Raw genomic sequence first — 25,294 nt, forward strand, 5'->3', positions numbered from 1 at the left:
TGCTGGTGCCCTGATCTTGGTCACTAGCCACAGAGGGCAAGGTTCATTTTTCTGATGCTTCTGACAATTCAGTTAATCAGGTCTATCACTAGTTTGAGGCCTCCTGCACAAGGCTGAGCATAGGAGAGGAAATGATGGTTTAGGAGCCCAGCCCTGCTCCTGTGCCTTGTGTTGGTCTGTGCTCCCTGGGTATTATTTTTGAGGCTTATTATGGAGTAGTGCATGTAGTTTTAGCGTGACTTTCCCATATACACTGGGGTGTGTGAATCCCATCTGGGCTGAACCAGAGAGCTGGTTGGCCTCAGTCTGTCCAGGGCAGCCTGCAGGTTGCAGTGTCTCCATTTCAGATGTTCACCCCTATCCAAAGCACAGACCAGGCCCTGGGGAGGGTGTAAATGCTACAGGAGACTTGAAACTGTAACTGCAAGTTGATAGTAACAAAAGGAGATAGCTGGGCACCTGATGAACGGTGAAGCTTGGGGTCCAACTCCCGCCAAGAAGGTAACCATGGAAACCTTGTCATTCAAAGCACTGCTCGTCACCAAGCAACACATGCAGCAGTCACAGAGGGCAGGTGCTGCAGGTCCCTGGTTTTCAGTGATGGTGATACAGAGTGTGTGCATCCTTGGAAGGAGTGGGGGCTCCACTGCTGTTTTTTTTCTGGCTCTGTTCTCAGGGTAGAGACAGAGCCTGGGTTTGTCCTGAGGTTTGCACATTGTGCTCAGAGATAGTTGAGCACAGCGTGGCATGGTTTGGTGATTCAGGTATACAGGGTATGTGGTTTGGGATGATTGTGTGTTTATGATGTTTAAATGTATGGTGTGGTTGGGTGTATAGTTTTGTCATAGTTTTGTGTATAGGATAGTGTGTAAAGAATGGCTTCTGTGTATAGGAGGGTTTGTGTATGGTGTGGTTTGTGTGTATAGTGTGGTTTGTATGGCATGGTTGGGTGTCTAGGATGGCTTGGGTATATATGATGATTAGGTATGTAGGATGATTTGGGTATGTTTCATGGTTGGGTGTGTTAGAGGGTTTGGGTGTAGGTGATGGTTGAGTGTGTAGGACAGTTTGGGTGTATTGGATAGTTTGTGTGTGTAGAATGATTTGGTATGTAGTATGGTTTTTCATTTTCTGCCATTTCAGGTTTCCTTTTTTTTAAAAAAAATCTTTTATTTATTCAAATGACAGATTTTATATAGAGAGAAGGAGAAACAGAGAAAGTCTTCCATCTGCTGGTTTACACCTCAAATGGCTGCAAAGACCAGAGATGAAATGATCAAAGCCAGGATCCAAGAGCTTCTTCCAGGATTCCCATGTGGGTGCAGAGTCCCAAGGCTTTGGCCCATCTTCAGCTGCTTCCCTGGATAGGAATTGGAGCAGCCAGGACATAAATTGTTGCCCATATGGGATGCTGACTCCACAGGGAAGAGGATTAGCCTGATGTGCCACTGTGCTGGCCCCACACTAGGTTTCTATTGCACAGATTGAGTGGGAGCCAGGGTAATGGAGGAGGTACCTTCCCTTGGGGAGAATTGTGGATACTACTTGATCTGGACCCACATTAAACTTGGCTAAGGGTGGAGGCAATGCAGGTAGGGGTAAGCACTTACAAAGCAGTCTCTCTCTTCCAGCTTTCTGCTTGAGGGTTCCTCTCTCTTGGAAGCTTGTCAGCTTGTCTTCTGTGTCAGGGACACGTGAATATTGCACTGGTTGGGGGAGGGCACCAGTGGCGTCTGCTAATGAAATGTGTCACTCAGCTTGTGCACACATTGAGATGACTGTGTCATTTGGCAGATCCAAGAGGGTGGGCAGCTCCGTCTGGACTGAGGATCACATGGGGGAGAAGCTGTATGGAGGCTGGGGTCTCAGCCAGGCAGGTCTGGATTCCTGGGTTACTGATGGGCCTTCAGCCCACGCAGAGCCTGGCCAGTGCCAAGGCTGTCACACTGATGGACACTGTATCCCCACAGGTATGAGAGCTCATGCGTGTTCTCACAGCAGTGCTCCCTTTGTTTAATGTCCAGATGGAAGCAAATTTCTAAGGGAATGTCAGGAAGGAGACCTGTCTTCTGATTCCTGCTTTCATCACATCAGAAGCTTGGAGTTCTTATGTGGATATCTCTTTCCCTTTTATCTTTCTAAAGTAATTGCTTCTGGAGAAAAGAAATTTGCACCGATGTCTCCTAGCAATGCCTGAAACACTGCCCACTTGGCCCTGTGTCCCTGGCAGCATCATCCCAACTCCTGTCTAATTCCCTTGTGTCCCTGTGCCTGGCATGGAAGAAGCCAGGCCAGAGGCCAGGAGGTGTGGCAAGAGGTCAAGTGCAGAGGTTGAGAGGCACAATGGCAGCTGCATGTGCATCTTTGTTGTGGCTCAGGCCTTTAGGGAACCAGAGATATGCTGCAGGCAGACAATGCTGGCTTTCCTCACAGTTTCTGGGGCTGCCTTAGTGCCCTTTGGGGGTTGCTCCCACCTGAGAGGCCCTTGTTCTGTTCTGTCCCAGCACAGGCTGGAGAGGCAGGTGCTTGGCCTGTCTAGGAGCTTGTATCGCATATCAGAGTACCTGCATGTGAGTACTGGCTGTGGTTCCTCATTCCAGCTTCCCACCAGAGCAGATCCTGGGAGATGGCAGTGAGGGTCCCTGCTGCCCACAGGAGAGACCTGGATGGAGTTCCTGGTGCCTAACCTAGTGTTGAGATGTTTGAAAAGTGAATCAGAGATGGGCATGTTCCTTCCCTAGAGATCAGGTCTTCTGTTGCTTTGCCCACTGTATACAGCACTTTGCCTTCTTACCTCCAACTTAGCACTCTTGCCTGTCTTGAGTCTCTGACAACAGATTCAGAAAGCTATGGTGTTACTGACCCTTCCATTTAATCACTCATAGACAGCCTCCCTGTAGGATTCTATTCCTGTCCAAGCTGAACTCAACAGACTACAATGCCCATGCCACAAGACAGGTATAACAGGGCTGGTCCAGGACATTTTATATGTGAGTGTTTGTATGGGGGCAGCAGAATTGCCTTGGGGGAGAGGACTCTCAGGAACTGATGTGTACTCTACAGTCTGGGGTTTAGCTGGGAAAGTGGAACCAGGGGAAAAGGGGAGCTTCTCTGAGGAGATGGAGGACAGGTAGTACATAGGCAGAGTTTGTGGGACCAAGATAGTCAGATCAGAGGCTAACGGGTAGAAAGGTGTGGGCCAGAGAACTGTGCAGTGGGAGGGAACCACTGGAGACAATGGAAGCCTTATTTTGCAGATAAGGAAACCAAGGCACAGAAAAGCCTAAGGAATTTGCCAAAATTCCAAGGAGCTGTTTGTGGACAGAGCTAGGAACCTGTGTCTCCTGAGTCAGGGAGAGGAGGTGGGAAAGAAACTATCAGAGACAGGGGCGATGACTGCTTGGGTGACCTGGTGTCAAGATGGGGTGGATGAAGGTCAACATTGTCTGCCTTCTCTCCTCTCGCTTTTCCACAGAGACTCTCCCTCTCCCAATAGCATCCTGACTACAGCTAGATGGCAGGGAGTGGTTGCCATGACTACCACATGGTGCCCAGGCAGGCTGCATTATTAAATCAGGGGCTTTTCTTTGAAGCCAGGAACCCAGGACCAAGTCCTGCCAGGGGCCTCAGTGGGAGTACAGATCTGGCTGAAGCCTGGGAAGCGAGGGCCCTTCCTCTGCTGGGTGTTTAGAAGGATGAAGGAGATTGACCTGTGTGTGACCCTGTTCTGACCCCAGCCCCAGTCAGCACCCATTTGAGCACTCATTTGAACAGGATAAGAGCCTATCCCAGGTGCTGAATCTAGAAGGAATCGTGCCATTCTGCTGAGTTGTTGGTGAAGCCCAACAGGCGACAGAGGAACTGCCAGATGTGTGCAAGGATTGTGCTTGGGAATGAGAACCCAGCTGGCTTTGTGATCAGGTAAATGAAGTCTGCCATGGGATGACCGATCTGGGGACACGTGCACCCCTGTGGTGCGAGTGGGTGCAGGGGAGCCTTGTTTGTGACGCAATTGCTGTTTGTTTTGGTGGTAGATGCTCTTCTCTAAAAGAGAAGAAGCCAGGAAAGCCTTCTGCTGTCTCAGCTCCTTAAACTTTTCATTAGAAAGAAACCCAAACATTGTGGCATGAGTACTGTGCCTACAGAGATACAGTATGTCTGTGCCTATACTATGTCCGTGTATCTCCATGTGTGTCTGTGCCTGAATTATTCCATGTGGGCCTGTGTCCATGAGTATCCATGTGTGTCCCTGCGTTTATACCCATGCTGTGGAAATGACAGGAGGACCAGGACTATATTTTGGGTTCCTGGCCTCTGGCAGATTCAGTAGTTAATCTGAGTGCACATGGCCTTCCCCCACTGGCTCACCATGTGCTTCTGGGGGCAGCTGTCTGGGAGCCCTGCTCAGGGTGAGGACCTCTGTCTACACCTTCACAGACCCCTCCCCAGCAGGCCACAACATGATGAGGCCTGTGTGCCTGCCAGAGAGCCAGACCCTAGAGGGTCCAGATCCCTGCCTGTCTCTGAAGGATATATCTTTGCTCATACCTGGGGTCGGGGGAGCATTTTTGAAAAGCTGACTACGGAACTCAGGCTGGTCTTGGAAAGCCCAGCTTATCCAGACCAGACATCTTAGGTTTGGGGGATGTTTAGGGCCCACTCGTGCCTCCTACCCAGACCTGCTGCTGGGGCTCCTGTGGGAACTGGCCAAGGATGCCCAGCCCCGCTCTTTACTTCCCTCTCTACTCGGAGAAACACCATCGGGGCCACTTTGGGGTGAGGCCCAGGACAGGTAGGGTGCTCAGGTGCACAGCACCTCCTCCCTCCCACCCCTAACAAGAGGAAGCCCTTCTGGGAATGGAAAGTGGCTAGAATCTAAGACTTTGGGGGTGGTGACTAGGCATTCCTGAGGCAAAGCTGCACAGACAGGGAGAGGGACTGGGGAGAGTTCCCAGGGACTGACTCAGCCCCTTGGGCTCTGGATGCCCGCTCACCTGCACTTGAAACATCCCCTCCCTTGCCTGTGGTCGCGCCCAATTCTGCGCAGCTGGGCTGGTTCCACTCTGCCCTGAACTGTGCGAGGTGGTCGCTCTGCACAGTTGTACCCTTCAGGTTAGGTCCCTGGCGAGAGCCCTGGACTGAGACTCTGGGGTGGCGGACTAGAGGAGAAACTGCCGCAAGTCGGAAGCCACAGGGCTTGGCCAGACTTGGCCACCCAGCGGTTCTCTCTCCAGACTTGCTCCAGACCCAGGACCCAGCTCCTGCCGCCCCCCTACCCCGCCCCCTACCCCGCCCTGAGCCCCGCCCCGCGGCCCCCAGGGTGCACAGCTCGCAGTCTTCCCTGCGGTCCGTGCCGGTCACCAGGCGTCCCTTCCCCGCAGGCGGCAGAGGCGGATCCCTCAGGGACCCTTCTGCTTCCTTCGGTGCTCAGCTTTTCCTCAGTGCTCCCCACCAACCGCTGCTCCAGTGTCACCCCCTTCCCCTCCCCCACCGCCGCTCTTAAACCCTCGGGATCTTCCCAGGGACTCAGCACCTCGGCGTCCAGACCTGGAACTCCACGCACCTTGGAGGTAAGCTGGCGGTGCGCCCAGTGCGGCGACGGAGCCTTGGGAAGCCAGATTGCCCCCCTTGCCTGCCGCTCCGTGGCGACCCCGCGCCCTGCGGCTTCCTGGGCTGCCTGGGCTGCGGCGGCGCCTGCTTCAGGCGCGTTTCCTGGGCTGGATTCCTCACGCATCGCATTGAAAGCAGCAGGTGCTTCGCGGTCCTGCCAACCTGGCCTGTCCCCTTGGGACACCCAGTGTTCCCCGGGACTGTGGCCTGGAGGGACGCTGGGTAGGGGGCTCAGCTCCCAGGGAAGTTTCCTCTGAGGAGGCCGTGTGCGTCTTAGCAGGTAACAGGGTTGCAGGATGGGCTGCATCCCTTCAGGGAAGGTGGCTTGGAGAACACAGAGGAAGCTGAGCCGCACAGGAATCTGTTTTCTGGCCAGGTTTGGGTCTGGCTGGGTGGGGTGGTTGTGTGACTCCCTGGAGATGCAGCACACAGTCCCCTGTGCCTGTGTGCCAGGCCCAGGAGACAAGGGTGGGGGAATCCACTCCGATGGCTCGGTACTTCCTATAACCCCCAAGCAGGGCAAGTAGTCCTTGAAGATTGGTGGGCAGAGACCCAAGTCTACGGGCTTCCCTCAGGGTTTGGGGGCTGTGGCCACCCATGTAGATTGAGCAGCCGGCCAGTTCAGACTGATTGGAGAGCGGTTTGGGTGAATGAAGGATTTCTGTGCTTGTGTGAGAACACCCTTTCTCTCCACTGATATCAGAGGGGAGGGGAAGAGGAGGAGGAAGAGAAGGGGCTGGTGTGTCCTGGACTGGGCCCCAGGGAACTTCCTAGAGGAATCAGCCCTTTGCTGGGTGGTATTGGATCTGGGTGGGGAAGCCGCAGGAGATCCTATGGATGGAGCTTTCTCTGCTTCATTCTCTCCCACCAGCAGAGAGCTTTTGCCACTGTGGTGGAGTGTCCAGGAGGATCCACTCTTGAGAGTGGACAGGCTCAGGCAGCAGGCCTTGCCTTCATTGTCTGGGTCCTGCAGTGTCCCCCTGCGGTGGTGTTTCCTGGCCCAGGGTTCCTGTGTGCTCTGCGTCCCCTCCCTCTCGAGCTGCTTTCCCCCTACCACCCTTGCCTCACTCCCTGGCCCCAACCCACCTGTGTCCCCTGGGACTGTGTGTTCCGAGGGTGAGAGGCAGGCAGGGCCTTTGCAGACCCTTTGCTCCTGGGAGGCTAAGCGCTGTATTGCTGGCAGTAGCCTATGGGGCCCAGGGACAGGCAGACTTGTGCCCATTGTACGGGTGTAGGCCTTGGACACCTTCGTCTGGGGAGCCCAGGTCTGACTGTAGGACTCTGAAAGTTAGTATTAAATGTAGTGTCTGGCACACTGCACATGGGCTCTAGACGGGGTCCTGACAGGAGCTTACCCATCTTGTAGAGGAAGAGGAAGTACAGAAATGTGGGGCTTGGCTCAGGTTCACTTGTGGGGTTGGAGTTAGGACTCAATAATGGTTCCAGCTACAGGAGGCTGCCTCTGTTCTGGGGTCTCTGGTTCAACACGGGGTTCCTTGCTGCTGAGGGCTGCTTATTCTGCCTGGCTCAACAGCCTGTCTGTCTTTGTTTGGGGTCGGGAAGCTTGTGTACTCCACTCCTGCCTGCCTACCTGGACCAGGCCTACAGGGACTATAGGATCCTGTCCTGTGTACGTTGACCCAGCCTGGTTGGTGGCACTGTGTAATGAGAGGCCATGTGTTGGTATGTCCATGCTGGCTGCTGAAAGGGTCACTGGGGCTGAATCAGAGGCTGGCCAGGCATTGGAAAGCATAAGCAGCTCCTCTCCCTGTGCCTCTGGAAGGCACTCACAGAGCCTGAGTGTTCAGCAATCCTTGTCTCCTTGTTACTTCTTGGTGCTGCTATTGACTTTGACAAGAAGGCTGTGCTGGATGACTGCACAGCCCCTCCATGGGTGTGGGGTGTCGCTGTCCAGGAGCACCTAGGAGGGCATGGGGCATCACACTCAGGTGGACCTAGGATGGTATGGACCTTACTTAACTTTATGGGGCTGGTTTGCTTAGAAGTTCCCCATTCTGTTCACAGGAGAGACCTGGTGTGGGTTGTCCTCATCCACCTGGGACTGTGGCCTCACAGTCGCCCTTCACCTAGCTGGTTAGGGTTAGGGCTAGGGGTAGGGTTTAGGGTTTCTGTCATGGCTCAGACCATTTTAGGGAAGATTCAGTTTCCTACCGTAGGTAGAGTCAGTGGAGTTGGGTGGGGGCAGGCAGTAGAGACATGGCCCATTGCAGGGGTGTGTTAATCCTTGGAGCTTCTGGACGATTCTCATCTGGGTAGCCAGTCTAGGGCTCTTGCATGTCCACGGCTGGCACTCAGGAAGGCTGTCATCCTGCCCTGCAGAGATGTCTGTACCTGTGTCCCTGGCTTCCCCCTGGTCATAGGGGGTTGTGCAAGCCTTCCTGCCCTGAGCAAGTGATTAGTGGCCTTTAGAATGAGAGCATCAGGTCTTGCTTTGTGCTTCTGGTCACATGACAGGAGGCAGTCCCTTCCTTCTTAGTCTCAGGACTGTTGGCCTGTACATGGCTCAGCCTGGGGTCATTCCTGAGACCTCTGCTGCCATCTCCCTCAACCCTGCTTGCACTCCATTGGCTGGGTTAACTGAGCAGGGAGGTATTTCTTCCTGAATTTAAACAATTTACATTTCTGCTTCCAGAAAGAGTGAAACTTGAGCTTATCAGGACTTCCGTGGTTGCTGTGTTCTTGTAGCAGCTATCTAGATTCAAATTCTTCACCACCTGCCTAGGGGAGCAGGGTCCTACACAGCAGGTGCCAAGTCTGCAGTCAGGTTGATGACCTGCTTAGGGTAGAGGTCCAAGCACCACAGATGTGTCTGCCTCTGTACCTGTGTAGGACCACCAGTTTGTCAACCTCCAAGCCTATAGGCTGGCCTCGCCGCTCACAAGGTGGGTAGAAGAGTGGTGTTAGGGCTTGGGGGTTAGAGCCCCAGGTGTGAAACTCAGCTCTACTGCTTATGGGAGCAATCATAGAGTCTCACTGGCTGTCCTACAGGCACATTGTAAGGCTTCCCTGAGATGACATTGGCCTGGGAATAAGCACAAGAAATTGAGCAAGTTGTGAAATACCCTACTTCCTTGATATTTATCTCTAGTAGGAGGAAATGATAAATGGACAGTAAATATATAGGAACTCCAGGATGTGACAGGTGTACTCAGTGACTGTAGTTCCAGCGAGACTCCAGGCTGTGGCAGGTGTATTCCTGGAGTGATTTAGTTCCTGTGAGTCTCCAGGTTGTGACAGGTGTATTTCTTCAGTGACCATAGTTCCAGCAAGACTCCAGGCTGTGGCAGATATAATCCTCTAGTAAGTTTAGCTCCTGTAGCAGGTGTATTCCTACAGTGACTGCATCTTCTGTGATCTCCCTGTTGTAAGTGGTTTACTGCCTTACAGGTGTAGTCAGTAACTGGTCTGGCTCTGAAAATGTGAGTGGGAATCATCCATCATATTGGTTTGGACCCAGCTTTGCTCCTTCTGCACCCTTCCTTCTGCCTGTGATCCTATCCCTATTTTCAGGAACATTTTTTTCCTACCTCTCAGCATTCCTGAGTTGCCTGAGTTATGAAAACCTCCATCCAGCCTGGGTTAGATAAAACCTCTCTATTGCCAGTGCTTCCTTCCTGAACAATAAGCTTTGGTGGACATGGCCTTTTATTTTATGGTCAACTTCTAGGCCCTTTGGATGCAGTTACAGGGCCTGACGGTGCTACTCACACTGTGATGACAAGTGCGAGTTCTTCAGAAGTTCCAGTTTTTGTCACCCCGTGGTTGTATCTCCTCCCTGGTAATAGATGATCAGGGCGCCAGCTACTGTGGCTCCATTCCTAACAGGTCTACTCTCCCTGGAGCCTGTGCTGCTCTCAGCCTATCAGGCAGATTTGAACATTTATTGGCTTTTTAAAAATCTACATGTTTGTGAAGAGAAGGGCCTGTGTGTGAGAGAAAGAGTGAGAGTGAGAGCAGGAACAGGTTTCTGTCTATGGGTTCACTCCTCTACTGCCCATATGCAGGGCTGAGTCGGGGCTGAGTCCAGAAGCAGGATCCCTCCATGTGTCCCGTGTGGGTAGCCAGAACCCAGTTTGCTTGAAGTGTCATGGTTGCCTCCTAGGCTCTGCATCAGCAATAAATGGAGTCAGGAACCAGAGCCAGGTATTGAACCCAGCACTGCAAACTCCACGGCTAACACCTGCTCCCCAGTTCTCACCGTCAGGGACCCAGAGCAGTCTTCTCTTTTGGGAGGAGGGAGCATAGTCTGATGTTTGAAGAGGAGCTTGCCCCTAAAGCCAGCTTATTCCAAAACTAACTGCTGGGCGCTCCGATCAAAGCCCTGACTAGTGCTGGCAGTGTGCATAATGGAACAGGTGCTTGTAGGACAATGGGGACCAGAGATCTCTAACCTGCCCCTCCACTCAGTCCAGATGGAGGGTGTGCTTGGGGAGTCTGAGCTGGAAAGTTGGAATCTCCACAGGACTCTCTCCACCCTGAGTGGGCCCTGCAACTGCAACTGTCCTCATGCCAGGCAGTGGCCGGGCTGGTGGGGGTGTGTGCCCGGGTCTTTGGACCTTTCCCTCCAGATGGACTGTTTTGTGCCTCAGTCCTCCTGGTGATGCCTGAGCCATGGGCCCCTACAGCCTCTCCCTCTTGCAGGAGACTCCTGGATCCCAGAGGCTCAGCATCGGAGGCTTGGGAGGAGCTGGGTATCATAGGCTGGAGACTGCATAGGGGCCTGGCATTGCTGGACTCTCAGCCCTTCCTCTCTGTGCGGCTCCAGAGTCCCCCACCCCCAACCCGCATTGTCCTCTCCTCTGCACTGACCTTTTTTTTTTTTTTAAAATCATGTCAATAATTTATTTTGTTAATTTTTTTTTAAATTTTAGGTGATGCTCACATAGTTGATAAGGATGGGAAGGCTCCAGAGTCAGGGAAAAGTGGGTGTGATCATTGTTTCCAGGTTTTCCCTTTCTTTTTCTCATATCTGGGGGAAGTGGGGAGACAGGGGGAGACGCCACACTCAGCCTCCCAACCACTCCAGTCCCTGGAGATGGGGAACTCCCACCTGATATTGACCTGATCTTGATGTGTGCTCCAAGGACTTTTAAAAAAGATTTATTTATTTTTATTGGAAAGGCAGATCAGATTTATGGAGAGGAGAGACAAAGATCTTCCATCTGCTGGTTCATTCCCCAAATGGCCATATGGCCAGAGTTGAGCTGATTCGAAGCCAGGAGCCGGAAGCTTTTTCCAGATCTCCCACATAGGTACAGGGTCCCAAGGCTTCGGGCCATCCTATACTGTTTTTTCAGGCCATAGCAGGGAGCTGGACAGGAAGTGGACAGAAACTGGCACCCATATGGGATCCCAGCACTTGCAAGGTGAGGATTTAGCCATTGAACCATAGCGCTGGGCCCTGCACTGACTTTTTCAAACAGGTGCTGGAGTGCCCTGAGTCCCCTTTGAGCACTTGTTGACTGGTGGCCAGGCTTCCTCACTGGCTGTCTGACTGTTTTCCCTATACTTTAGTGGTGTGTCCAGAAATGCTGACGTGCCAGTTTTCTAAAAGATAAGAAGCCAAACATGATGGCATTTCCATTCATCTCTGAATTGAGTTATCTCCTAATATCTCCACATGTGTGTATGGTATCCCTCTGCCAGCTGAGCACCTCTCCCTGCGGCTGTGTGGTTGGCAGTGTAAGCTGAGGGTCTCCTTCTCAACCTGTGGTGTCCCCTATCCCCATTCCCATGTTGTGTCTGGATTATCTGCTGGAGAAATGTCACCTTTCCTCAGATTTTTCTGAGCTCTGGATCTTGCTGGTGGAGCACTGGTGTGCTGGCCTGTGGGCCTCCTGCATCAGGGTTGTGTTTTGTTGTCTGACAAAGTAGCTTCCTAGTGAGAGGTATGCACTTCTGCGAGGCACATTGGCGAGATTTGCATCTTGCCACCCCTGGCATCTGGAGATTTACCAAGGAGGCTGCCCTGATGGCAGTGAAGGATGCTGACCCTGTTCTCCAGCCTATAGGAACCGGTGCTGGCCCCCGGACCCCTCCCAGCTAGTGGGTCCTGCCAGGACACTCCACTCCCCTCCTCAGCCATGTCTTCTGTTTGGGCTCCAGAAAGAATCATGCTTTCCCTTCCCTTTGGCAATCAGCTCTTGGACTCTGGATGCTGGACCAGCTGTGGTGCTTTCTTCTGAGTCTTACCGCAGGCATTCTGTTCAGTGTTTGGTTTCCAGGCCTGGAACCTGGAGCTGCTGTTGGCTAGGAAAAGGCAGTGGTGGTCTCTGCCTTTTATCCACCATTCGTCACCCAGCACAGCTAAGTTCTGCCTCTCCTCTCCTCACTTCTGTGAAAATTATGTCTCTCATTTTGAATTTGGAGCTATACCTGACATGGGGGCTCTCTGGGCCCTGATGCGACATTCACGGCAGAGGTGTGAGGCCTTGCCTGACCGTTTGCCGCTGAGTGGCCGTGACCCCACATCGCAGGTTCTGTGCCACTTGCCTGGGTGTTGGATAGCCCGGCCACTGTTTAGGGTGGCTCATCCATTTCCAAACAGGTCCAGTTACTGGCTGTTCTCAGGTGACCCTTGAGCCAGCCGAGTGTGACCCCATCAGCCACTCCCTGGCCATCCCATCAATCCTGTGCTCGACATCCATGTCCTGTGATCCAAAGACTCACACTATTTATCCTTTTCTGAATGCTTGTCTTACTTGGCAAAGTTTCTTTGATCTTAATCTTACTGAAGTCTTGTACTCTGCACGTAAGGTTACGACATGAGGTGTGAATTTAGTCAACCAAATATGGATTCTTCATCAAGCATCACTGCTCTTCTGTGGCAAAGCACTCAAAGACCTACTGTTTCCTGTCTGTTGTGCTCTCCTGGTTTTTGTGGCCCCATGCTGCTTTAATAACCTTTGGTTATTATTTAGTTGCTTAAGTGAACAGTATAAAATCAGGATATAATATGTTGTGCCTCAACTTTTGTTTTTCTTTTCAAAATTGTGTTGGTGTTTGGGGGTTATCTTTGCTGTTAGGGTGAAAATGCCTTGGGTTTTGGTGGGATTGTGTTGCAATCATAGGTCACCTTGGGTAGTGTGGAGGTTTGAATAGAATTAATTCTTGTTCACAAGCAGAGTATTTTTGTGCCTTTAAATTTTTTATTTTATTATTTGAAAAATAAAACAGAGTCTCTTAGTCTATTCTATCTGTTTTATGGTTTTCAGTGTGCAGATCTTCCACGCTTTGATTAAGTATATTACTATTGTAAATTTTTTAAAAAATTATTTCTTTGAAAGGCAGGGAATCAGAAATACACACACACACACACACACACACACACGGAGATTTCCCATTCTCTGGTTTTCTCCTCAAATGCCTACAGGAGTCAGCCTATGCCAGGCCAAAGCCAGGAGTCAGAAACCCCATCTGGCTTTCCCAGCTGGGTAACAGGAAGTCAAGAATGAGGACCCTTGCCCATAGCGCCCTGGGTATGCACTAGCAGGAAACTTGAGCAGTCACTGTGAGTGGTGTCAACTGCAGCACTGGAAGTCCTCCCCTTCATATGTCTTGGTGCTCTTATTGTGTTGGCCCTGAGTTTCATCCACCTGAGTCATGTTTTGTCACAGGAGTGGTGGCAGGAGGAGTTTGTGGTTTTATTTCTTTAGGTCTGCCCCGAAGAAATGTGGCAGACTCCGTTTTTGTCCAGATTCTTCCGAATCAATAGGTTCTGTGCTGCAGCTGTCTGTGCTGAAGCCGCTGTGGTCTCTGGTCACGGCCTTTCTGGTGGTTTTGGCAAGTGTCAGTCACAGTTTCTCTCCTCCTTGTCTGTCCAGGAGGGTTGCAGGCTTCTGTGCTGCAGCTTTTCCCCTCTGTGGAATTTTTCATCTCACAGCCAAGCATGAAGTGAACAAAGTAAGGGACACTTGCTGAGCGAGGCAGAGAAAGCTTCCTAACAGTAAGGAGGGTTGCTGGCAAGACTGCCTGTTTCAGGATTTCCATGGTTTTAAAGGAGGAAGCTAACATATGCTAATAAGGTATTCTACATGAACCAATTGTGATCTAGTTTAACCAGGAACCAATCAGCAGTGGCTGACCATGGGAGAAGTTTGGAGTATATGCAGACAGGTCTGGTGGGCAGGTGCAACATCTGAAGCTTACCTGGTATGTGATTCTCCCTACTCTCCCTCCCTCAGGACTCCAACACAGTTGCCCACTTGTTTTTTTCCTTTGCTTTTTAGGGGTCTCTGGAGTCTGTCAGCCTCAGGACTTCCTTCATTTTTATGGCTGGCTCATTGCCTGGTATCTGTACCATCCAGGGTGGTTGCTGGGAGCCTCCACTTTCTAGCTATGGAAGTGGGTGTTTGGATGTTTGTTGAGTTCCTCATTTTCATACTATTGTGAGTTGACCAATTCATCCCAAAATGAAGTTGGAGCAGACTCTTAGAAGCTTGGGAAGGCTGTACCACTGCAAGTGGAGAGGGAGTGGCCCCAGAAGGCTGCTGTCAGGGGTTTTTAAGATCACACTGGCATGAAAAGCTATCTAATCAACTAGGTTAACAATGGTGTGGGCACAAAAGACCAGCCGGTCAATGAGGCTAATGTTGATGCACGTGACCAAGGGGGAACAGTCAAGAATTCTTCTTGTAGTCTCAAGGTTGGGCATTCCTTCCTCCCAGGGTTACTCTTGGAGTCCTGTCAAATGCAAGGGAACTCCCAAGCTCTGACGCACCCAGCCAACCAGCTGGCAAAGGTGATGATAAACACCCAAAAGACCCATGCTTTGGCTCAGGGCTGTCCAGGGAAACTTCGTAGCTGAGTGCTAATCTGAAGATAAGGGGAAGGTCAACCACTGCAGGAGTCCAGCTCCAGCTGAGTTTGGAACTTGAGAAGGGTGCATGGGTGAGGTGCAAATGGACTACTACAATTCTGGGATCATAATGGACAATGCGAGAAAGCTATCCACTTTATTTGTACAGAAGCAGTCAAACTCTAGCTCAGACTTTTTATGTCATGGTCAAGTAGGTGTTTCCAAGGATAATTCTGCCATTTGTTTCACCTAAGGCAGGGTATCAGCCATCCTAACCCTGAGGTCAGGAAGTTATATTAATCAGCAACACATTCCTACTACAATCCTCATTCTACAACTTAGTTTTGAATCAGTTAAGGGAGGAAATGCATCACAGGAAAGAGGGAAAGAATAAATTTCCACTACACCTAGAGACTTAACACCCTTGATTAGCATATGGTCAATTGGGGCAGCCGAGACAGCAATAATAAAAGGCCCTTTTGCTAAATCAGCAACATCAACTTTCAAGCTGCCATTGGTAGTAAACACCAACTCTGCAGAGGGAGACAATGCCTAAATAGATTACAGAATACTCAGCGGGGTTGTCTGGGTTCCATGCAAAAGGAAGTGGAAATGCCTTCAGGTGGATGCAGAGACATCCACTGGGCCCTGCCATACAGTGGGAAATTCCTTGCGGCCCTGCCTGCAGTGGAATAATACTCTTCACACCTTCCTCTCTTCCACACCCACCACACGGACCCCAGCAAACCACCTGCAAACTGTCAAGCATCACTAGGGAAAAACGACATGAGTGCTACTTACGTTATTGTATCTCTGTATTCTCTCTCATTCTTTGGGAGGCCTGTGACTTTGAGGTTAAAAAAAACCTTGGGGCCCGGCATGGTGGCCTAGCGGCTAAAGTCCTCGCCTTGAAAGCCCTGGGATCCCATATGGGCGCCGGTTCTAATCCCGGCAGCTCCACTTCCCATCCAGCTCCATGCTTGTGGCCTGGGAAAGCAGTGGAGGACGGCCCAATGCATTGGGACCCTGCACCCGTGTAGGAAACCCGGAGGAGGTTCCTGGTTCCTGGCATCGGATCGGCGTACACCGGCCTTTGCGGCTCACTTGGGGAGTGAATCATCGGATGGAAGATCTTCCTCTCTGTCTCTCCTCTGTATATATCTGGCTGTAATAAAATGAATAAAATCTTTAAAAAAAAAAAAAAAAAAAAATCTTAAAAAAAAAAAAAACCTTGGATGGGGCCCAGTGCGAGGACCCAGGAAGAAGCTCCTGGCTCCTGCCTTTGGATTGGCTCAGCTCCAGCCCTTGCAGCTGCACGGGGAGTGAACCAGCAGATGGACGATCTGCTTCGCTATGTAAATCTGCCTTCCCAATAATATAAAAAAATCTTTAAAAAATAAAACTTTTGAATGTTATTGATCAGTACAGCAGTTTCTCCACATTTCGCCAGAGACTGCCATCCCCACTGTCCTGGGGATCAAACAAACATAGGCTCCAAACTTTAGGATCTTATTTACTATTCTGTTTTGACATTTCGCTGGCTTAACATGCGTAGCCTGGTCACTGGCACTCTGGGGTGGCCTCCACTCTGTGTGCACTCATCTGGAATGCAGATTCGCCTTTGGATTTGCCCTCGGTTTCCGATCCCTCCTTTATGGGCCCCTTACCCACAATGTCGCTCTGAAGGTTTGGGTAACCCTCCATCCTGTCACCAAGTCGTGACAGAGGCCAACATGGGATCTGGGTGCTGGCCAGCTCCAGGGATTATCTGCCCCAGAGCACGTGCACTGCTTTTTCTTCCTGCTGGTCCTTCCTCACAGCCAAGTGACACCTGGGTTAGATGTCACTACTAGTGGCACCATCTCAGAGTGTGTTTGGTGTTCTTTGGTTGCCTGTGCTTTTGGTGTCATATCCAAGAAATCACTTTTCAGTAGCCTAAAGTTTTCTCTCTTTTTCTTATAATTATTTCATAGCTTTAGCTCTTGTGTTTATCTTTCATCTGCCATGTTCTATTCCAGATGCCTGCATCAGTCAGGGCTAGTCCAGGCTGAAGCCAGGAACCAGGAAGATGGGCTGAGAGTGCTCCTTCCTAAGAGAGACTGGGTAGAACTAGGGCCTGAATCAAGTTAGAAATTACAGATGCAGAAGGAGCTCAAGGAGTGGTTCTCCGGCAGGAGCAGCATGAGGCTGTGAGGTGGGAGGGCTATTCATGTAACACCTGTGGACACTGTTGCATGCTGCACTCACACACGGCCATGCTTGTGCAGGCATGGAGGGGTGTTAGGGTGAGGCTCCCAGAAACATGTGCTGGAAGTGAGCTGGAAAACTTGAATTGCTGCCTTGCTCCTACTTCCCCACAGCGGGGACCCCAAGGAGCGGCTGCTGGTCTATGCTGCTGCTTCCTGCACGTCCTTGGCATTCAGGCCCTCTGTAGCTCCTGGGAGGCACTTTGGGGTAGAAACCCCCATGTCCCCAAGCGTGACAGGCAGGAACTGAGAGGAATGGGGAAGGACCGACCCTAGAACTGCCTGGAAGCCGCAAATGGTTACCAGGGAGAATCAGTGGCTCTCCAGGAACTCCCTGCTCCCAGGCAGACAGAGTCTGAAAGAAAGCTTTGCTTGTTCAGGCAGCCCTCCCTCCTGACTGCATTGTCATTTCCAAATCTCCACTCTGTCATCAATTGCTTCTGGAGCCCTGGTATCCAAGCAATGGCAGCTTCCATGGAGGCTATGAAGGGACCTCGCTCCCTCTTGGTTCTGTCTCCTCCTTTCTCTTCCCACCCTGTCACTGAAGCTGAGATGCCTTCTGAATCTGCCAACCACGTGCCCCCAAGGGACTTGGCCCAAACTCAACCGTGTGAGACTCAGACTCCCAATGTCAGCGTTGTCCTTGGTGTTTTCACCCTGCCTGGGGCCCTGGCTACTCAAAGCTACAGTGACCCTGGCTCTGCAGTGACCAGAAATGCCCCCTCCTCCAGACTTTGTCCCATGACACCCTAGCCTCTGCAGTTAAGGAGCACATGGATGAACCCAACAAGTATTAAGTGCCTGCTTTCTGCCAGTGTTGTGCTGTGCTGGGAGTACAGGCAGACAACAACAATGCTGTGCTTTGCTGAGTGCACAGTTGGACAACACTGTTACTGTGCTGTGCTGTGCTGTGCTGAGCAAACAGGTGGACAGCACAGATATGGCCCTTTGCTTTGAGAGGCAGAAAACTAAAAATGAGTTAAAAATAAGCAAGCCAGTCCTTGGTGTGATGGTTCAATGGTCAAATTCTTACCATGGGGGTTTAAACTTCCAGCAGCTGGGATGCTGCTGGGGGGCCACAGGAAGGGGCGTCTTGCTTGGATCCCAACCCCAGCCACCATGTGCTCATGGTGAGCTGGGCCCAGGCCTTCCTGGGATCAGGGGCTGCTTCCTTTCAGGGTGAGTACACCGAGGGGGGAAGTCTCCGTGACTGGGTAGGTCTGGGGCCCACCTACCGCCATCATTGGTCGGTGAACGGGATTGGGAAGGGGCGCAACCTTGGACCTGGGCATTTAAACTTCCAGCAGCTGGGGGGCTGCTGGGGGGCCACAGGAAGGGGCGTCTTGCTCGGATCCCGACCCCAGCCACCACGTGCTCATGGTGAGCTGGGCCCGGGTGGCCAGTGTGCCATTTGGCACCAGGCTGTGCCTGCTGGCCGCCCGGCCGCGGAGTTCTGGGGTATTGGTTGTCTGAATTGCTGCTTAGGTAGCTCCAGGTTGATCCCACTGTGCCTCTGGGATCTGAGTCAACCCGAAAGATTCCCAATTGCAGTAACTCTTCTTTTGAAGACCTTGTAATCACTTAATAATGGTGAGCGTTGAACACCTTTCATGCAAATGCTAAGGCTCAGGGCTTGTCTAGCAGGATATCCTTTTACCTGACTTGATGATGGATCAGGAGACTGGTCACATTAGGCAGGGCCATAGCATTAACTAGCACTCGAGAACCATATCTGGGGGTAGATTCTGTGCGGGATGTGTGGGCCACACCCTATGGAAATTCTAGCCCCACTGGTAAGCCCAAGAGTTTTGGTGGTTATGGACTAAGCTAGGTGTGACCAAGGAGCCTGCCATCAATCACAGGTAAAGGGACCCGCAATAGTCTGGACTGGTCAAGGCAGCAGCACCCGAATGTGCATCCTGAATAGGGTGTGGGGTGGGCTGGGCTGCAACATTCACCAGCTCATACAAGGACAAATCGATGGCCAGATTACGCCGGGCACTGGCCTAAAACCCATTGGCATGTATGAGAACTGGGTGGAGGAACTTGGGAAACTCCCCTGGCGAGTCATAGCTCCCGCTGGTGAACGTGTGGTTCAGACCTGGGGGTCGGACAAGCTGGGCAAAGTAGCTCCAAAATGTGTAAATTGGTAATGGAACGGGATGTACTGGGCAGGACTGAGCAAACCTCAGCCTACAAGCAAAACTAGAAGCCAGGATGGAGCGCAGGTCATGCCAAGCTAGGCTCTTGCACTTACTGGTCTACTTGAGTCAAAGACGCTAAGCCACAGTGTCTAAGGCAGAGGCCAGGACAAGTGAGGGCTGAGCCAAGCTAAGTCAGAGCAACCACTGGCAGGCGCGTAAACTACGGCTATGAACAGGCCCAGTTGGGGAGCTAAGGGGACACCCCAATTGGGTTGAGGTTCCCACCAAGGGGCGCGTGTGCTGGAATGGGAGCTGCGTTCTAACTAGGAAACAGTTATAGTCTCCCGTGGCACTTGTGTGGGCTGGGATTGGAGGTACCAGTCCAGGCCAGACCCCAACACCGTCTGGTGTCCTGGAGAACCAGGGTAGATGTGGGACTGACTAGGCTAGGTCTCAACCCCCTACAGAGCCATGTGTGAGCTGTACATGGGTATGGACGAGCCATGGCTGGGCTGAAACATCCAACAAGAACCAGAATGGGTTGAACGCCAGCCAAGAAAAGCCACTGTTCCTGCTAGGACAGGAGGTGAACTGAGTAGGGCTGGCTCAAGGACCCCCTGGTATGCGCAAAATCTGGCAGTGGGAGGGGTTCTGATGGAGGAGCCTGGGCAACTCCTCTGGCAGGACACATTCCCTGCAGGTAAACAGCCCAGAATAGGCCATGAAAAGTTTCCCACTGGCATACATTTGGAATGGGTCGGGCAGACCAGGCTGAATCAGTTCATGTCATCCACTGGCAAATCCGAACACCAAAACAGAGTGTGGGTTGGGTCGGGCCGGGTTTGGTTGCAACAAAACCAGTGCACGATATGGAATGCCAGGGTGAGGTTGCCTGTACTGGATTTGACCACAGCACCCAACCAGCACGCATGAGAACCAGGAAGGGAGAGGCAGAGCCGGCGGGGGGATTAAGGAGCTGGTCCCCTCGCTGGACAGCTACTCCCACTGGAGAGCGTGGGCTAGGATGGGGACAGACCAGACTAAGCAGGACTACAACACCTGTGCGCAGCAAGAGGACTAGATCAGGGAAAAGCCAGGCTGGGCAGATTATTCCTGCTGGCGCAACCTTAAATTACAGTGGGTGATGGTTGTTTGGGCTTAGCCGCAGCATCAGCTGGCAGAAACTGGCACTGGGGGATAATTCTGTCAAGTCAAATCACAGAACCACCCAAAGAGTACATAAACTGGGACTGAGAGATACCCGGGAGGGAAATAGTGGGTTCCCCCCTCTTGAGTCACTACTCCCGCGGGAGGGTATGAAAACTAGGACGGGGGCTGGGGTGGCTAGACAGAGAGGCACTCAATAACATCCGTGAGGGCTGGATAGTTGAGTTGGTTAGATGGAACTAAGCTTTAATACCCATTGACAAGTACAAGAGCCAAATGGGATGTGGGACAGACTGGACTGGTCTGCTATACATATCGGCAAACCAGAGTAGGGGGCGGGCCTGGTGGGGGTTATTGTGGGTTGCCCCGACTAGGCTGCAGCTCTCACTGGTTGATGTAACGGCCAAGTGTGTGCTGGGCAGAACCAGGCTGGACTGCAACATCCATTGGTTCCAGTGCAAGTTGGGACTGAGAGCAGAACCAACCCAGCAATTGCAACCAGCTGATCGTGGCGATGGACTGTGCCGGGCCCTGTGCTTGCTAGTACATACAAGAATCTGGTCTGGGAATACCTCAAAGTTTCTTTGGAGATCTCCCCAATCGAACTGCTGGACTCAGAACCCTAGCCAAGAAAAGACAGAGGACAGAACAAGTCAATCAACCACCTCAGCTATATGTTGGCAGTGATATACTGGGCAAATGAAGACTCTATGATGGACTGTGTCAATCAGTGGATTCTTCAACGACCTCATCGAGCTGGGAGTGGCGAAACTGGCAGCAATTCATAACTGGAGAACTATTAAAACCACTTGAGCAAGTATCTCAGAGCATGCCCTACATCCAGGACTTGGGGAGGGTGGGAAAATGGGTGGGGCTTCTCCCTCAATATCCCCCTTTACCTCAGATACATGAAGGAAACAATATGGACATAATAGTCTTACCCACTTTCCTATAGCCCCTGAACCTTTTTTTTTTTTTTTACCGTAATTAACTATGTAAAGATTGTCAACAATAAAAAAAATTGAAAAAACAAATTCTTACCATGGAAGTGCTGAGATCCTGTATGAGTGCTGTTTCCACTTCTCGTGCAGCTGCCTGCTTAAGGTGTGGGAAAGCAGCAGAAGATAGCCCAATGTCTTGGGACCCTGCACCCACCTGGGAGACCTGAAACAAGCTCCCCACTTCTGGCTTCATATCAGGTGAATTCTGGTCTTTGCAGCCATTTGGGGAGTGAAACAGCAGATGGAGAATCTCTCTGTCTCTCCTTCTCTTTGTCAATCTTTCCAAGAAAAAGGAATCTTTAAAAAAAATGAGCAAGCCGGCACATACATGTGATAATTGTGAAAGGTGGAGCTTCTGCAAGGAAAACAGGCAAGAGGAGGCTAAGGGGCCTCTTGGCTCATGGGTAGGGGCTCTGTGGGGTAACTTGCAGGAGACCTGGGAAGGAGTCTTTGAGGGGTAGACCCAGATGGCACCACAGCCTCCCACAGCCACTGGGCATGCTCAGATTGCAGGGTGGGCAGGGTCACCATTGCATTGTCTGAGGCAGAAACATGGTGGGGATGAAATGGACACTGGTTGGTCTCCCATGGCAGCAGAGACAGATGACTGTGGACTCTGGTTGGAGCAGCAGTTATTTGTGACAGTTCTGGTTTCTGAAATCCAGATCATAGCAGAGCCAGCACCCTGAGGAGGCCCTCAGTGGTGTCTCTTCCTGTCTTCCCCGTGGACTCTGCCTCTCAGGATGCAGGATCCCTCCCTCTCTCTGTGAGCTCTCCCTCCCTTTGCCCTGGGATTGCATTCAGGCCCAGTCTGTGACCTGGATTGTGTCTCCAGCTCAAGAGCCCTCATCTACCTGCTTCTATTCTGCCCTGGAGGGAACTTCCCCAGGCCCCAGAGCCCATGCCCTTCCATCCAGACTGTAAAGGGAGGAGACGTGGTGGTGAGGAGCAGGGCTGGTCTGGGAGGGAGTCTAGGCACAGCACCTGGAGTGTACAGGGGCTGCCTCAGAACCCTGCCATGAGTGGGTGGTTAGCCTACCACTCCTAGGAAGCTGAGATCACTGGCAGGACAGAAGAGTGAAATGTTTGTGGTGGGTGGGCCTTTGGTTGTGTCAGTTTCGTGTTTCTCCATGGGTACAGGGCTGTGACTGAGGCTGATTGTGACTCCTGGTCCTCAGTAACCACAGAAGGAAGCTCAGGATCAGGTGAGGGAAGGAAGGGCTTGTGCTTCCTTGTCCTTTCAGGGAGCCTGCACAGCTTCTTGATTGCACACTCTTTCCAGAGATTTGTTGCTGAGGCGCAGTAAGAATGCATCTGAATAATTAGCACATTGGTCTCCCTCCGCTGCCTACTCTGCCTATTGTTAGAAGGAAACAAAGGAATATTGAATGAGGTCAGCACACCTGCCACCAGACCCGGGGGCAGGGACCCTGACTCTGAGCATCTGAGGACTGGGCTCAGTTGGGAGGCTGGGGTGGGGAGAGAGAAAGTGGGGTGCCTCAGGCAGGACACTGACTATACCCTGTACTTGGGGTTGGCTTGGCTAAGATACCCCTTCCAGAAGTTACTGAGGGCTTGCTTGTTGGTCTGGATGGTCACCTCATCAAGAGGCTCCTTTGTGCTGTCTTTTTTTTTTTTTTTTGGCTATCAAGAAAGATCAAAGTCTGTTTTATATTCTACAAAATCTTAAAAATAGACCCTTGCTGGAAATTACAGCGTCCACTGTTGCAACCTGAGCACTCACTGGTTGAGTTCAATTGTAAAGGCTATAAAGATTCCTTGGCTAGAATTAAACACCGATTCCGGGACAGTGACTGAGTGGAGGGGCACCTTCAGTGAGAGAACTGCCTGCGGTTGGACGGCTTCTTGCTGATGTGCTTGAAGATGATGGATTTCTCAACCTTCTTGGTTTTCTGGTAGCCAAATCCCCCGCCGCCTCCTCTCTTTCGAACCTTGCCATCATTGCTGTAAAGACAGTGCCACCTGAGGCAAATTTAAGTTATTGACATTGAAGATCTGCTTCAGAGAATGGGAATCATAAGCGCGTATGTATGATTTATAGGCTTCCTGGGCTGACTTGTGAAGGAAGTAATTCTTCTCGATCAGTTTCTCAAGCTGAGACTGAATGTTGGAGATTTTAGACCAGGAGAAGTCGAATTCACTTAATGGAACCTTGGATTGCTTTAAGTAACGAAGGAAACCCAGTTCTTCTGGACGCAAAATGAGCAGAGCGTGCCCTCGTCCGTTCAGACCCCGGGCTGTTCTACCTACACAGTGAATATATTCCTTAGGGTCATCCGGAGGGTTGTACTGGACAATCCAGTCCACTTCAGGAATATCCAGCCCCCTTGCGGCCACATCTGTACACAGCAATATCCCCGAGTCTGCGTTGCAGAACTGGAAGAACGTGGTTGTCCGCTTGTTCTGCTTCTGCTTTCCGTGGATGGCCAGCACGGGCAGGTCGATGTAGTTCAGCAGCTCGTAGTGGTATTTCACGGACATGCAGGAGGAGAAGAAGACCATGAGTTTCTTCTTTCGGTTCTTCTTAAGGAATGTGAAGAGCAGTAGGAATCTCTTTTCTGAGGGACAAACAACATATCCCTGCTCGAGGCCGTCCACCGTGGCGTTGGCTTTGTCGTCATCGACACCGACGTACAACTGCTCCTTCTTCAGAGAAATCCTCGCCAGGTCCTCCACTTTCCGAGTTTGTGTGGCAGAGAAGAGCATGGTCTGCCTGCGGGTTGGCAAAAGTTTAATAATTTGCTTCAATTCCTCTTCAAATCCAACATCCAGGATGCGATCAGCCTCATCAATCACCAAACACTGCAGGTTCTTATACATAAACCCTGGGGTGTTCTGCATGTGGTCCAGCAGCCGGCCAGGGTGGCCACAATGATGTTGATCCCGTTGGCAAGTTTCTGTGCTTCGGCCGACCTGTTGCTGCCCCCCATTATCAGGCCGTACGTGTGCACATGGTGGGTCATCAGCTCCTTCAGAACCCCAAATGTCTGCATGGCCAGCTCTCTAGTCGGGGACAGAATCAGGACTCCTGTTCCGTTCCTGGGCATGAACTTTAACTTCACAGTCAGTTCAACCGCAGGGATGAGAAATGCCAGGGTTTTGCCGCTCCCTGTCTTTGCAGCTGCTAGAAGATCTCTGCCTTCCAGAAGGGGTCTGACACTTTTATGTTGAATTTCAGTCATGTTTGTGAAGCCCATTTCTTTTATTGCCTTCAGAGTGTTTTCATTGACGAGATTACTTAAAGATTCAAAGGAAGTATCCTCAAAAGCTCCTGTCAGTCCCAGGGGCAGGCTGGGGACTTCACTGTCCTCCTTGTTGTCTGCCGCCGCCACACTGGATTCCGTTTCTTTAGGGGCCTCGGTGTCGCTGCCTTCAACTTTTGCTTTTTTTGCATCAGGCCCAGCATCATTCGCCAGCTTTCTCTTTTTCTTCTTTTTCTTCTTCCTTGATTCGGGATTGGGCAACTCTGTTGCCGCTTCGCCATTGGTTGGTGTGGCACATTTCTTCTTTATCTTATTCGATTCGGGACTGGGCGACTCTGCTGCCATTTCTCCGTTGGTTAGTGCTGCGGGTTTCTGGGGGAATTGTTTAACTTTGATCTTTTCCACCACGTCTTCAGTCATGGCTCCATTTTGCGCCTCCGACAAGCCGGCACTCATGGAACGTTTTCGGGCCTTCTTGGCTTTCCCCTGGGCCACGGCCTCTTCAGGCACGTCTCCATTCTGATCCTCTGACAGGTTCACATCCGAGGCCCTGGCCTGCAGCTTGAGGTTCCGCTGCCGCAGCTTGAAGTTGCGCTTCTCGATCTTCCTCCGCAGCAGCTTCATCGGCAGGTGAGACATGTTGCCGGGGTCTCGGCCGCCTGGCGCGACTTCCTTCCCGTCGCACGTGCGCAGCTCTGTGCTGTCTTCTTGAGTCAGAAAGTTCTAGATGTGGTCTGGCTATGTGTCCCCAGTGCACACAACGACCTTCTCCTAGAGGAGGCTTGTGGAGCTCACTTGTGGCAAGGAGAGATAGGAAGATGGATTCTGCCCAGGCCAGGGAGCAATTTTCTTGGCCATCCCATCTGATAGGCACCTTCTTGGGTCAACTTTCTAAGCAGTGAGAGCAGGAGCGCTGGCCATGTCCAGGTGTGTATAGTGGTTGATGATGGCCTAAGCCCAGAAAGAGCCTGTTCAGCCCTGCTGTAGGAGCTCCTGCACACAGAGCACGGGCAGATGGACTGCAGCCTCACTGGATGTGACCACAGCTGACTGCCTGGACTTGAATTTTGGCCCCAAGTGATTC

At 51.6% G+C, this 25,294-nt stretch overlaps 2 protein-coding genes across 10 annotated transcripts in view; one reads left to right on the top strand and one right to left on the bottom strand.

Annotated features, from left to right (window-relative positions):
• The first annotated feature begins 623 nt into the window (after window positions 1–623).
• Window positions 624–25,294, top strand: part of CACNA1E (calcium voltage-gated channel subunit alpha1 E) — a 253,728-nt gene continuing 229,057 nt past the window's right edge. For 4 of the 9 annotated variants that reach the window (XR_009246127.1, XR_009246126.1, XR_009246128.1 and 1 more), the window contains exon 1: window positions 3,479–3,921. The gene's annotated coding sequence lies outside the window, so the exon portion shown is untranslated. Of the gene's footprint in view, window positions 765–3,478; window positions 3,922–25,294 lie in introns of those variants that run through there. The other 5 variants (XM_058668914.1, XM_058668918.1, XM_058668916.1 and 2 more) reach the window with 2 other exon arrangements.
• Window positions 22,625–24,905, bottom strand: LOC101520399 (ATP-dependent RNA helicase DDX18-like). The gene is given in 3 exon segments (XM_058668922.1): window positions 22,625–22,954; window positions 22,956–23,871; window positions 23,874–24,905. Coding segments are annotated over 3 exon segments (2,028 nt in total). The 5' UTR covers window positions 24,850–24,905; the 3' UTR covers window positions 22,625–22,818.

The sequence above is a fragment of the Ochotona princeps genome, chromosome 10 (assembly GCF_030435755.1).
Source record: "Ochotona princeps isolate mOchPri1 chromosome 10, mOchPri1.hap1, whole genome shotgun sequence".
Classification (NCBI taxonomy): Eukaryota; Metazoa; Chordata; class Mammalia; order Lagomorpha; family Ochotonidae; genus Ochotona; species Ochotona princeps.